General features: G+C 38.3%; 1 protein-coding gene across 1 annotated transcript in view; it reads right to left on the bottom strand.

Moving 5' to 3' along the window:
• The window catches only part of Caprin1 (cell cycle associated protein 1), a 36,155-nt gene extending 20,935 nt beyond the window's left edge, over positions 1-15,220 (bottom strand). The window contains exons 1-3 of the mRNA XM_015504967.2: positions 14,858-15,220; positions 2,397-2,459; positions 2,195-2,294 (exon numbers count right to left, since the gene is read on the bottom strand). Coding sequence (XP_015360453.1) covers positions 2,195-2,294; positions 2,397-2,459; positions 14,858-15,073 — 379 coding nt within the window. The 5' untranslated portion in view covers positions 15,074-15,220. The remainder of the gene's footprint in view (positions 1-2,194; positions 2,295-2,396; positions 2,460-14,857) is intronic.
• Positions 15,221-15,486: the final 266 nt, after the last annotated feature.

Raw genomic sequence — 15,486 nt, 5'->3', positions numbered from 1 at the left:
AAAAAAAAAAAAAAAAAAAAAAAAAGCCAGGCACAAGGGTGCACACCTGTAATTCAACCAGCCTTGGGAGGCTAAGCCAGGAGCATCTCAAATTCAAAGTCAGCCTCAGCAACTTAGCAAGGCCCTAAGCAACTCAGGCAGACCCCATCCCAAAATTTAAAAAAAAAAATGGGATGTGCTCAATGGGGTTGATCACCCCTGGGTTCAATCCCCAGTACAATTAAAAAAGGGTGGGGGGCATATGAAATCTATATTAAAGGGAGAAATGGAAGAGGCCTTGGAGAAATGATAAAGGTTACAAGACAAATCCATAAACGGTAGCAGAGTGGACAAATGAGACATTACCAATAAATGGAAAGTAAATGAATGATATATATGAACAGATAAGTTAGGATAGGACAAGAAAGCTTTCAAGGAGAAAGTGACACCCATTAAAATAAATGGTATTTAAATCTTAGGAGGGGCAGTTTAATGTCTCTTTTAGGTAGCTAGAGATAGAAAACACAAAGAGGCAGGAATATGAAAGGAAGAAAAAAAAAGAAGTAATAAAGATAGCTACTTTTAATTAAATAGCACAAGTAGGGAATAAGTTGAAAACCAGAAAAGGTAGGCTAGAGCCAGGTTTAAGTTCTTGAATATTAAATAAATTTACTGCCAATGAAGTTAAAGGTTCAGACAAAAGTTCTGTTAAAATAAAACCAAAGAAGAATACAGATACTATAATTTATTCAGTGACAGTGGTTTCAGAAATGTTGTATTCTAAGTGGAACACACCCCTACCTGGAACTACCGGAGTCCCCAAAAGTTCGTGTGTTGGAAATTTAATCTCCTCAATACAAAGATTAAAAGTTAATCAATGGATAAATGCTGCTGTTAAAAGGGATTACTGAAGTGAGTTCACCCTCCTGCCTTTCCACCTCCACCACATAAAAGGATACAGCAAGGAGGTCCTCACCAGAGGCTGGTGCTTTGGTCTTGGACTTCCCAGCCTCCCAAACTATGAGAAATAAATTTTCATTTTTTATGAATTACCCAGTCTATGGTGTTATTGAAGCACAAAACAAACTAAGACATTACGGTTTGGGGCAAATCATCAAAATTTTTTCCTTCATCAAATATAATAAGATAGCATTAAGTGCTTAAAATATATTAGTTATGAATCAAATACTCTTCTAGGCACAATCCTATGAATAGGGACTACTACTATCACCACTTTATAGACTAGAAAACTGATGTATTATGATGGCCTTTCTTCCCTGTCTTCTGGTTCTGTTTCTCTGGAACACCTTAATTAATACAGGTACAGTAACTCATCCAAAGTCACACAACAAGTGGTAGAATCAGATTTAACCTAGACAATCTGTTTCCTGAGTCAGATCTCCTAATCCTTGTATTGTATTACTTCCCATGTAGTAGACTGTCATTTTATCAAATCAGAGATAACTTTATAATTTCAAAGTTGCTAGCCTTTCCTCAAACTACTTATTCAGAACACTTAATTTTCTGTATTTTGTGTTAATTAGTGGAACTGCAAGATGATCAGTAGAACTAAAGGAAATATGGAAAATGTTTATGTATATTTGCACAGCTAACTTTTTATACCAATGAGATTTTTCAATTTTTTTTTTCTTAGTTGTAATTGGTCACAATACCTTTATTTTATTTACTTGTTTTTATGTGGTGCTGATGATCGAACACAGTAACTCGCATGTGCGAGGCGAGCATTCTGCCTCTGATCCACAACCCTAGCCCCACCAATGAGATTTTTAATGTAACTATTTTATGACTTTTGTCCTATCTCAAAACTTAGTTCTTTTAAAAGACATCTTTCAGGTGTTACAACAAAATACACAGAATTGGAAGGTATCTTAGATACAACTGGATCCTCTGGGCCTGGTGGCACACAACTGCAATCCCAGTGACTCGGGAGACTAAGGCAGAAAGAGACCAGCCTCTGCAATTTAGTGAGGCCCTAGGCAATTTAGCAAGACTGTCTCAAAATAAAACAAAAAAAGGAATGAGGATGTGACTCAGTGGTTAAGCAGCCCTGGGTTGAATCTCTGGTACCAAAAAAGATATAACTGGATCCAATCTTCTCACCTCGTAGAGAGCTTATAAATGTAATGGAAGAACTAAAATCCAAAACACAAATTTTTCCACTAACCCTATTTTTAGCATTTCATAAACATATATTATTGTTTACATACATCTTGACTTAATGCCATGAAACTTCTCTGTAGTTCTTTTGCAAACTCCAAATTATTTGTGACTTCCTGGTATTTTGATACAGCATCCTAAAATGACAAAAACAGAACCCAACTTACTAGAATCATGAGAACTACAAAATTCTTCAAAATAGTAAGCACAAAATCTTTAATAAAATATAACATCTTTACCAGCTGATCTTGATTAAGCCTTTCCCCTTTATTCATTCGTTCCTGGTAATCATCAAGCTTCCCCTATTAAAAACAAAAAAAATTACATTTCACAAAGTATATACCAGCTTAAGTTAAAACTGACAAAACCAAGCAGTCTTCAATGTTTTTCTCAAATTTTGTTGTAAGTATGCTTGAGATATACTCCAGATTAAGTAACATATTAAACAGTACATTTAATATTGAACTAAAAAATAAATTTAAATAATCACCATTGCTTAATGATATCAAATACCTGTAAATCAATGAAACAACATCGGTTATCTTTCAGGGTACTCAAAAAAGTGGTAGATAGGCCAGGTATATGGTTCCTAATCACAGGAGAGAGTCACAATTTGGTGAGGATTCTGTTTCCACCCAATAAGCATATCCGACATTTATAGTGTTAAATTTTTGTGGCCTCCCTTCCCTTCTCCCCTCCTTCAAAGGATCCATATGAATACATAGTACAAAAAGAGGGTATCTTCCTGAATAAATCCATGGGCAAATTGTCTTTGATACACTTTATGCATCTTTGAACAACATGAGATATTTCGAAGTTACTATTTTCACCTATGGGCAGTACACCAATCAACAACTTTGCTAGTAATTAAAGATGAAGGTAAAAAAATGATCTTCTAGTTTAAGATGACCACTATTTACTAAGTTGAAAATTTTGAAGGTTTCCCAGACTACTACTATTAGATAAGATCCTAAAGAAAAAAGATACTTAGGTAATAGAAGAGTCAAGAATTCAGTTAAGGGTTGGAAGATAGGAAATAAAACAAATCTAAACTAAGAGGAAAAATAACCATAATAAATTTTGAAGATATATAGTTACTTAGCAATAGTAACACTAACTAAAAAACCAAATACAAAGCAACATTTTGATAAAGAGGCTTCAGAAACCAGGTTAAAAGCAATAGAAATTTTTTTGGTTTTGTTTTTGTTAGGTTAAATAATCCATTTTCTTTGTACCAGAAACAAATCAACTTGCATAACCACCCTATCCTTAACTTAAAGGTATCACAATGAGTCACACTGGATGTAAATAAAACCAAGATAATTATTAAAACATTAAAAGTTAAGGAAAGTATGCAATTTTATTTAGTTGAACTACTTCACACTATCTATAAGTCTTCAGCTAAAGAGGTATAAAATTCAAGTCTACTGGTTGAAAAATAGTTTACACTGATCTGGTGAGCATAACCCCAATTGCAAAAGATGTGCTCAAATACCTTAGAACACTCTAAGGGTCAACAAAAACAGCTCATTCCTTTTTAGAAAGAAAAGGCTATTTTTCTTTTTCCCTGGAACTACAGATTTAACCCAGGGCACTTTTCCACTGTGTCATATCCCCAGTCCTTTGCTGAGAGTCTCACAAAGTTGTTGTGGGTCTCACTAAGTCACTGAGGCTGGCCTCAAACTTGTGATCCTCCTGCCTCAGTCTCTGAAGTTTCTGGGATTAACAGGCATGCACCGCTGTTGCCAGCATCTGTTTTTCTTTTTAGGAACAAGAAACTAAACAAGCTCTGCTTTTAATTTATGACTCAGGATATTCCAAAATAAAAAGAGTTATAGTCAGAATCCTAAATTTAGAAATGTAAAGATAATAGCCAGGTGTGATGACACACTCCCACAATCCCAGTGACTTGGGAGACTGAGGCAGAAGGACCACAAGTTCAAGGTTAGCAGTGGCAATATGACCCTATCTCAAAATACAAAATTTAAAAGAGTTAGGGATGTAGCTCAGTGGTAAAGTACCTATGAGTTCAATATCCATTACCTAAACAAATACAGATAAATAGAAGATTTGCAAACAGAAGGGCCTAAAATTCAGTGCTAATTTATAGCAAAAATTCTGAACTAAACAAAGTACAGTGGGGCAGAAGGTAGGGCGTGCTAGTGACACTACATTTATTATTTTCTTCATTTATTATCTTCCTTTTTTCCTATATTAGTATATAAAGAAATTTTTGTTAAACCTAGAAATTAATACACAGTATACTATATATCTCTCACAGTTATTTTGTACTCTTTAATTAAATATTCTGCAATGAACATATAATAAAAATGATTATAATTACATGCAATCTGAAAGATGATAAGATGGGAAAGATTTCAGGATATTGTTAGGACTTTCAAGAGCTGTGAGCCTGTACTATCGTATAGTAGGATAAGCTATCAATAGCAAAAAAGCTTCAATTTTTCGCACAATAACAAATTTAATATTCAGCCTACCTGAGAGCTATGGCAGATTACATTTTCCCAAAATAGCTACAACATCTGCAGCCCCATATATGATTTATAATGTGACCTTGGTACTCCCCCATTAAGAACTAGAACAATTCCCCTGCTACTGTACCTTTATGGGCTCAAACCAGTACAGTATAAGTGATCCTGTCTGACTTTCAAGGCCAAGCCATAAAAGCTATGCATCTCTGCCTTGTTTACTAGTCACTATATCACTTGTATTTGGAGCCCTTGGCCATTATACAAGAAATCCAATAACCCTGAGGTTGCCATGCTAAAAATGAAGCAAGCCATGAAGGGAGGTCTCATTTAAAAGCTCTGGTCAGCAATACTGTGTTCAAGTCACCCCAGGCCAGACATTCAACATGAGTGAAAAAGTCAGTCTTTCTTCCTCAGGCAATATAGAACAAAGACATCAACCCTGTTGTGTGCCCTGTCTGAATCCCTGAGAGATAAGCAGAAATCTGTGAGCGTAATAGAATGTATGGTTTTAAGACCTTAAATTCTGGATTAGTCTGTTACAAGGTAATAACTGGAACAAGGTTAAAAGAAAAATGAAAAGTAGCCACCAATGAAACTCTAGCTTCCTGGTACACAAACATCTGTAAAGAATATTGTCAATGCAAATTATGTAAAAGAAGCGAGGCCAAAATGGTACATGCCTATAATCCCAGCTACTCAGGAGGCTGAGGCAGAAGGATTGCAAGTTTGAGGCTAGTTTGGGCAATTTAGCAAGACTCTCTCAAAATTTTAAAATTTCTAAAACAGTTGGGAATGTAGCTCAGCGACTGGGCACAACCAGCTTCAATCCCCAATGTGACCAAACAAAAAATAAAAAGAACTCTGCACTGCCAAAGCAAAGATGTATTTTACTAAACTCACATAAATTTTATATTATTGTTAACATGTTTTTTGCTTTCCAACCCATAACAATTCGAAAGCTGAAATTCTTGAAGTGAGAAGGATGTCTACAACCACAACAAATAGTTAACTATGATGAAAGAAGTATGTCAAGTCATAACTGAACAATCTCAAAAATCTCTAACATAGGATTCCCAAAAAGCACACCACAGTTTCTTATACTTAGTTGAATTTCCCAATCAAAAAATGCAGTAATCCCAGCATGCATGTAATCCCAGAGGCTGGGGAGCTGAGGAAGGAGAATCCCGAGTTCAAAGCGAGAGTCTCAGCAAAAGTGAGGCACTAATCAACTCAGTGAGACCCTGTCTCTAAATAAAATACAAAATAGGGTCAGGGATGTGGCCCAGTGACCAAGTGTCCCCAAGTTCAATCCCTAGTACTCGCCCGCCCCCGCTAAAAAAAAAAAAAAAATGCAGTAAGCTAAATGAATGCAAGCTATATTTTCTAATAACAATAGAGTTTTGTCACAGCATTACAAAAGTTCTTCTGTTAACAATTAATACCTTCTACACTACTATTAGAAATATATTATCTATCCCTTGAACCTTGCTCACACTTCAGAAAAGTAGGTTTCTAAGCCTGGCCAAAATACTAAGAAATGCATTCACTGAAGAAGTAACCAAAACTCAATAACAAAACAACTGAATCACAACTAAAAAAAAAAAAAAAAAGAAGACTGTTTTAGAGGACACTAGTTTTTTTCTTTACCAGTATAATGTAGGATCTCTCTCCACTGTTATATATAATCAGATCTTACACAGCAAAGACTCTATGCTGGTCTATCAATGATGCTCATAATTCTCAAACCAGCAACATCAGTATCAACTGGGAAACTGTTAGAAATTCAATGTCTCAGGCACTACCCTAAATCTACTGAATTAGGACCCAGCAATCTGTTTTACCAAACTCTTACTGGGTGACTGTGCATACCTAATTTTGAGAAACACTCACATAGGTCAAAAACATTATAATTCTCTTATAATAGCAAATCCAATAGTACTGAGAAGTAAGAAACTATTTTGAATCACTCATACAGTACTCTGCCAGGTGGAGTGATACACACCTGTAATCCCAATGACTCAGGAGGCTGAAGCAGGAGGATCAAGTTTGAGGCCAGCCTCAACAATTTAGCAACGCCTTAATTTGGTAAGACCCTATCTCAAAATAAAAAAGGACTGGTGATGTGGCTCGGTGGTTTAGTGCCCCTGGGTCCAATCCTTAATATCAAAAAAAAAAGATAAAATTTGTGGCCTTAGAAACCAGCACAAGGCAACCTCAATTTGGAAATACGTCACTTAAAAGTCAGCTCTAGGAGCTGGGGATGTGGCTCAAGCGGTAGCGCGCTTGCCTGGCATGAGTGTAGCCCGGGTTCGATCCTCAGCACCACATACAAACAAAGATGTTGTGTCTGCCGAAAACTAAGAAATAAATATTTTTTTTTAAAAAAATCTTTATTTTTATTTATTTTTATGTGGTGCTGAGGATTGAACCCAGGGTCTCATGCATGAGAGGCAAGTGCTCTACCACTGAGCCACGACCCAGCCCAGAAATAAATATTTTTAAAAACTCTCTCAAAAAAAAAAAAAAAAAGTTCAGCTCTAAAGAATTCAGAAAACTTGTGGGGCACAATGGTGCACCTTGTAATCCCAGCAACTCAGGAGGCTGAGGCAGGATGACCACAAATTCAAGGCCAGCCTGAGCAACTTAGTGAGGCCCTAAGCAACTCAGCAAGACCCTATCTCAAAATAAAACATAAAAAAGGGCTGGGGATATGGCTCAGGGTGGTAAAGTGTCCCTGCATTAAATTTCCAGTAGCAAAAAAAAATTGAAAACTTGACTGGTGATTTCCAGTCAGCTTATAAATCTAGTTAACACCTGCATAAGATTCACTTGTGATCTGTTACTACATTGTATCCCTAAGTGGTACTTTTATCATATCTTTTCATTGTGAATTAACCCCAGAAAAAATACTTTATGATTAAATTCAGTGATGTGAAAATTTGCACTAGAAACAAAAAGCTTCTTTAGGACAATCAATTCATCCAATTTCTGCTTTGCAAAACAGGTAGCTTTAGGTGATAAGGGAAAGGATATAGCATTGCATTGGTCCAAATACTACAAGTTGCCTCATCTTTGAAAGAGTAGACTACTCGGAAATGATATCATTATTATGGCCTTTTAATTCCTATTGTTATGGACTATTCAAGTGACTTACACAAAGCCCAATTAGACTATCTTTCCATTTGGATTTAAAATTTGTAGTATGAACAAGTCAACATAAAAGGACTTGCTTGTTACACTGACAGGTCCAACACTAACAACAAAAACAGGGGTAAGATAGGAGAAAACAATTCCAGACAAACACAGCTTTGTTCTTTCCCAGGTTAGAACTTGTCTGCCTAAAATGGTGTTAAAGAAAAATTGACCAACTACTCATATCAAATACATAAAATGAATATTAAGCATTTTTTTCTGGAGAATTTTTCTCCAGCTATTTTTCTAGCATTAGATTGCTTCTTCAGGGGCTGGGGATATGGCTCAAGTGGTAGCACGCTCACCTCACATATGTGATCCTCAGCACCACATAAAAATAAGTAAGTGAAATAAAGGCATGCTGTCCATCTACAACTAAAAAAATAAATATTAAAAAAAAAAGATTTGCTTCTTCAGAAATGTCGCACACACCTGTAATCCCAGGAGCTTGGGAGGCCAAGGCAGGAGAATCACGAATTCAAAGCCAGCCTCGGCAAAAAGCAAGGCACTAAGCAACTCATTGAGATCCTGTCTCTAAATAAAATACAAAATAGGGCTGGGTATGTGGCTCAGTGGTCGAGTGCCCCTGAGTTCAATCCCAGTACCTCCACCCTGGCCAAAAATTGATTTATAGCATCACCTGGGCAAGATAAAAATCAGGTCATCTCCCAGATTACCAAGTCTCTGAAAAGGAATCATGGAACAGAGATGTGACTACATTCATGTCAAAAGGCTTTAGAGTCATGTGGTACTGAGAAATAATTACCCCACTACCTAGTCCCACTGTATCTCCCATTTATTTCTTTGATTCACTAAGTCACACTCAAATTTAAACTATCAGGCAGCTAACCCTATGGAGGGTTGGGGTGGGAAGGGGCGTCTATTATCAATCCTACTTCACCTTATCCTAAACTGAGACAGTAGTTAAATAACTTGCCTAAAGTCACAGAAAAACTTTTTGTGCTTCAGTCCCCCTCCCTGGATTCCAGCTGTTGCCACACTTCATTTCTGCTTCTGGTGAGATGTTTTCCTCCTTTCCCTTCACAAATTAGATTACGTTGCTGAATCACAGTACATCTGAATCTTCCAGTCTTCCCTGAGCTTTTCATCATCAAACTTTCATTACTGAATGGGTTTTTCAATCAGTACTGCAAGATGGATATCCAAGACAAATGTCCCTCTAAGCTTTGCCCCTTTACTATTATATCCAACAAATTCCATAAACGAATGGGATATTTTTAAATTATACATTCAAAAAAAATGGGGAGATGAGAGAACTCAAAAATAAATAAATAAATATTCTTCAACTAGGTAACCGTAGTCATAAGATTGATAGGAAACAAATAAAATCTGAAAAAAAACTAATCTTGTTATCCAGGGAAGCCATGTAACTCCTATTCTTAATTAAGGAGACCTCTAAACTGGGACACAATAATTAAAAATTAAGTCTAAAATAAAAAAGTAAGACCACCTAGATATACTTTTATGTATTCAGGTCAAATAGCTTCTAGAGTACAGAAAAACAAATGCAGACAATGAAAGATAAAGATTTCTTTTCCTCAACATTCCATAATCTTGATTGGCTTTTCCAGATATTATTTCAAGTCATCAATGCCTGCAGACCCCACTCTTCACCTAGAGAAACATCAGTTCTGACTTTGCTCAAGTTAACAGACAAGTTGAGTTCTGCTTTCCATTCACTTTCCCTAAATTAAAATGAGACTCAGTAACTATAAAATTCATGAGACAAGAAAGATAATAAGTAAAAGTTCCATCAGCTTTTAAAACAACAGTAGAGAAACATACACAGCAATTCATAGAAGATCCATTAACAACTATTTTCAAATGCCGGAAGCATACTCATAGTGTCTGCTATTCCAGAACACAGGAAAGAATATTTAAGATTGGTGGGGGTGAATATAATTCTTAACGTCAACAACTTAAGAAAGTCCAAATTTTAAACAGACTCAAAAATTAGCTTTTACCAGGCCCTAGAAAACTAGGTAAAGCAAAGAATAAATGAACATCTGTCAGGAATGACAGATATCTGAACACTGAGAACAGTTAAAGAATGCTAAATCAGATGTCATCTAAGAACTCATTACAGGATAATTTTTCAAGCAAGTTAAAAGTATTCAGGAGTTTAAAAAAAGATAGCTAAGTGTGTTGGTGCACTCCTGCAATCTCAGGAAATCGGGAGGCTAAGTAAGGCAGGAGGATCACAAATTCCCAGCCAGCCTGTGAGCCCCTTTTTCAAAAAGTATATATGAAGATATAAATATAAAAATATAAAGAGTTCTAGTATCAGGCTAGGGATGTGGCTCAAGTGGTAAGACGCTCGCCTGGCATGAGTGAGGCACTGGGTTCGATCCTCAGCACCACATAAAAATAAAGATATTGTGTCCACCTTAAAAAAAATTATATGTTCTAGTATCACTTATTTTGAATTAAGTATCTTAAAAAGTCACGGGGCAGGGTGGCACAGGCCTATAATCCCAGCAGTTTGGCTAAGGAGGCCAAGTTTAAATCTTTTGCAACTCAGCAAAGCCCTGAGCAACTTAGCAAGATTCTGTCTCTCAATAAAACAAAAATTAAAAAAAAAAAAACTTAAAAAAAGATTCTATAACAATGTGGTTTAATCTTTTACAAGCAAACATGCTTTTTTTAAAATATGAAATAGTACTAATCTTCACATAGCCCTAAGAAATTACTTAAAATTATGGTAAATTGTAGCTCAATCTGTAAATCACACAAAATATATTCAAATATTTGCCACACACAAAAAATGCTAAAGTAAAATATTTTGGCCAGGTTAAAAAAAAAAATCCATTCCATTATAATACTTATGATTCTGTGCTCACCTCTGAAAGAGACAGACCTATATTATCATAGAAATTCACAGCTTAACCTTTTAAACTACTTCCTTGATACATACGCATGTGGAGAGAAAGAGAGAAATATTAAGCAATATAACTTTTTTTCCTGTGGCAAGGTGAATGCAAAACAAAGTAATCTTGTCCTCAAATTAAGCATTACAGCCTTTTTTTCTGAGACAAGGTGAATGCAAAACAAAGTAACCTTGCCTTCTGCATTGCAGAGGAATAGCTCTTGCAACCAATGGAGAAGCTGATACATTGGAGATCCTAAATGTCAAGAAAATTCAGATGTTAGCCCCAAAAAAGATTTTACTTATAAAATAGTTAAGGATGGGTTTACTCCAAAATACTTAAAATAAATCCTGTACAACAGCTGCATCAAAAATTCTAAGTAGAGGCACAGAGCAATGTTCTAAAAAGTATCCTCACAACTCACATTCTTTTTTACATAAATAATATTAACTACAAAGACATAAAGTACCTAAAGACTTTAGGGAGCAGTATAAAAACACTACTTTTTGGCATCAGTTTTGGTTACATATTGGTTACAGGTTTTTTGTTTTGTTTTAAGCAAGAGAACACTGGTTAATCTTTCATCTACCAAAGTCACTAGAGTGTAAAACTATTATATTTACAGAGTATAACATTTAAATATCATCTACTCACACATCCCTTATTCTACTTCAAAATTGATTTCATGTTATAGTATCAAGTGAATTTTCTTTTCAGTTAACATTAGAACTTGGTTTCAAAATACTATCTTGCATAGCCTAAGGCCCAATTCTGTACAAATGAACTGATGATGAAAACTAGGTAGTAAATCACTCAATCCAATATTACTATTTTATAATCAGTTAAAAAATTTGTGAATCAAGTTTTACATTTGATTCTCTTTATCACAACTGTATTTTTTCTCTTCCTTAACATTCGTGTACTTTTTATTAGCCCAAATTTAAAAAAACACCTAGCCATTTTCTTGCATTATGTAATAGGATCATATTTCATCAACGTTAAGCATGCATTTTCACTGAACAGATGCTTAGCTTTCCTCTAAAGGCTCAAATAATTAGAAAATGCGTAACTTTTTTCCAAATGAAATACACTCATTTCAATTCTCTTTTAAAGTGATACTATATCATCTATTAGTCATTTCTGTTAACATACTTGATTTTACAATCCAGCATTTTGGCCCAGAAGGTTCCAGTGTTGACTGGTAAGAATGAGATACAGTTCAAACACAAGTTGCAATTAAATTGACTAAAAAAAAAATAATAATCCAGTTGAAAAGAAAGGAGTTTTTCTAAAAAGGAATTCAAAACCGAATTGTAAGGCAAATCCTCTATTTTTGCATTAGAAATAGGGCTCACTTCTGAAAAAAACAGTTATTAAATCCTCTCACACAGCAATCATTTAGTTAAAAAATAAAAACCATGTGTTTAAATTAGGAGAAAGCCTTGAGTTTCTCATAAAGTAAAATATATAAGTAAAAAATATAAGTACTGTTACCTCAACTATTTAACAAGTAGGTAAGTCTGTGACTTATCAAGAAGTCTCACCAAAGGGCTAGGGTTGTGGCTCAGTGGTGCCTCCCAAGTCCGGGGCCCTGGGTTTGATCCTCACAAAATGAATAAAGATACTGTGTCCAACTACAACTAAAAAATAAATATTTTTTTTTAAAAAGAAAGTCTAACCAAACTGTAACTTGATCTTTCCACCTCTATTTAGCACCGCAAAACACAGAGACAGAAACTGAGATACTAAATATGTTAATTTTGTGCAGTTTGTTGAATCTCCATCATTACAAGGCAATCTTTCAGTACTATTTGCCCCGTCAATAATCTCTATAATTAATATTACCAAATACATTTCTTTCTCTGCCATCATTTAGGGAAAAAGGATGCCAATGTATAGTAATTAATACACAACTATACACCAGTGATCATTTGATTCAAGTTCTCTCGAGGGCTTATAAATTAGCTTTCTTGTACTTTTTCAGATAAACTAAACACTAGTATCCAAAAGCCACCTTATTAATAGATTGGCTGCTAATCAGTATATGACTTTATATGAATGCCTTTGAAGGATATACATTTCTATATTTAAATATTACACCATTAATATTCCCATTCTAAAAGAAAATAAGACAATTCCTGGAAATTCTGAAAGTTAAGCCATTCAAGCATCAGCCAGATTAACAGAAATGTTTACTGAATTAAAAGGATTTAAAGGCTAGGGTTATAACAGTTGGTAGAGCACTTGCCTAGCAAGTGTGAGGCACCGAGTTCGATCCTCAGCACCACATAAAAATAAAACAAATGTATTGTGTTCATCTACTATAAAATATTTTTTAAAAAGAGAATTTAAAAAGATACCCTAGTTAGTCTCAATTTCAAAATAGGGTAGCAAAAGCTAAACCACAAGACTCAGAAGATAGTTGCCTTAGGTAAGCTTACTCTATTCCACCTTTATAGTTATTTAAAATACTTTTTACCTCATTAATACATAAATCTATTATTCCAATTACTTATATTAAGACATATTTGTATACCAAAACAATAATCAAAAGAACTAGATCTCAAGATTTAATCTCTCTCAATTTCAAATAAAGACCAGGAAATTCAAGTAAAGTCCCCAACCTTCAACATTGAAGGAAATGAGAAGAATATCAAAGCTTACTATTTGTTTTAAAACTCTCCCCAAAATGTAAATAAGCAATTAAAATAACTGAGACCTAAATATCGCCATTTTTTTCCAATTTACTTCACACAGCCCAAATTTGAGCCAAACATTATCAACACCTGAAGTAACAGCCAGGTGGCTGGCTAAATATGCATTTTAATATGATTTCTTTATAATTTGAGATGTTACACTAAATGCACTAGAAACAGGCAATTAGAAGCTATCAAAGTTATATTTCACTTTTTAAGGTAAAAGGCAAGTTAGTACAATAATCAGATGTAATCACCCCATTTTTTGTACTACCTATTTGTGCCACCCTTTCCACTGCTAATCTTACTGAAAAGTTGAATTACTCTGTGAAGATCCTTTCTCTACCTAGTTCTACACACACACATACACACACACACAAACACAAACACACAGTTGATACACTGTCCTGCGCTGAAAGCACAAAACAAAAGGCCGACTTGAAGACACATCTCACCGTTATGGCCTAGAATAGTTAAATAATTAATTTTTTTAAATTGTGGGTGTGGCTCGATTTTTTGGAGGGGGGCGAGGGAGGCCAGTCCGGGCTGCTGCTGGTCTCTGCCCTCCCCCTCTGCTTTCGCTTTGTGCTCACAATGCAGCTCCTGTACAGCGCTTCCCTCTCCCCGCAGCCGCCGCCATGTTAGACACTCTCTCCATGTGCCCGGAGACCTAGCGACCGTCTCCAGTCCACCCTTGGCCCACCCCCGGCGAATCTCAATCATTGCAGTCCCCTTGCCCCTTAAGAGTCCCCCAGGGGCAAAAAGTCGCAGCAAAAAATCATCTCACGACAGTCCTGGGTCTGAGGCTCCGGGGGCACCTACACAATTGAAACAAAGAGGGAGACGCAGGGGAGCCCCCCAGAGGGGGGCGGAGGACCGCAAATCCAAGACCCACTCCACCTGGGCCCGACGACAGAGCGACCCTACTCCAGGCTCTAAACACACTTCGCTGCCGGGGAAGCACAGGGGCCACTCAGGCCTCGAGGAGCCGGTAACGGAGAGGACAAACCCCACGGCAAGGGGACGCAGGCCACCCAACTCCACGAGGCAGTCGGTTGAGCCCTTGTCCCCCACCCGGCCCGCTCCATTTCTTCCCCACTGGCCCCATCAAAGACACCCGGCCTCGGTGAGAGAGAGGTCCTGGCCACAGGCCCCCGCCCTTGGCATCCCACCCCCGCAGGCCAAGAGGCCAGACCCACAGCGGGAGGACTTGAGGCCTGGGGCAGCGCGAGTCCGCATCAGGTGACAGGCACCTCCCCTAGGAGCCCGTTTTGCGGGCATCGAGCGCCGGTTCACCGTGGAGACGCGGCGTGGGGGCGGCGGGACCTGGTGAAGCGCCAGACATGGGAGGAAGTCAAAGCTACGGCTGCAGGGTCGGGGGGCGCCGGTCCCGGCCGCCGCAAGCCCTCCCTCTCCCGCCAACTACTAGCACCTTTTTCTTCTCCAGGTTCCGAAGTTTCTTGTCGATCACCCCGAGAATCTGCTTCATGGCCTCGGTCTGGACAGCGCCGGTGCCGGTTGCTGGGTGCTGAGAAGCCGGCGCAGCTGCTCCGGCCCCCGCCGCCGCCTCACTCCCGGAGGAACCCGACGGCGGTGGCGGTCCAGACGACTTGCTGCCGCTTCCGCTGTGGCTGGTGGCCGAGGGCATCTTTAGACCGAGAGGAGAGAGAAGAAAAAAGCGGGAGGAAGGACAAGAGCGGCGAGTCAGGACACGGACGGAGCGAGACGCGGGACAAAACGCGCAGCCGGGCGGGAGCTTGCGCGAGTGGTGGGGGAGGGGGGCGGCGCGCGCCGCCGGCAGGAAGAGAGCGCGGGCGCGCGCGCGACCCGCCAGCGGGGCGCCCGGCCGCCCCGCCCCCTCCCCCCACGCGAGCCCAGGCTCGGCCCGCCCGCCCCGGGGCACCGTACTCGGGCCGGGGGCGGGGCCTCCCAGCGCGGCCGCCAACAGCCAGTACAACGGTCCCACCGGGGCGGGCCAGGACTCGTCGCCTTCCGAGGGAGGGGAGAGAGAGGTCAGGGCCAGGGGTGGAGAAGGGAACTGAAAATGGCTGGAGGAGTGGG

This window comes from Marmota marmota, unplaced genomic scaffold (assembly GCF_001458135.2).
Source record: "Marmota marmota marmota unplaced genomic scaffold, marMar, whole genome shotgun sequence".
Lineage (NCBI taxonomy): Eukaryota > Metazoa > Chordata > Mammalia > Rodentia > Sciuridae > Marmota > Marmota marmota.
Note: the sequence above shows the minus strand (reverse complement) of the source record. Positions and strands in the feature narration are given on the sequence as shown.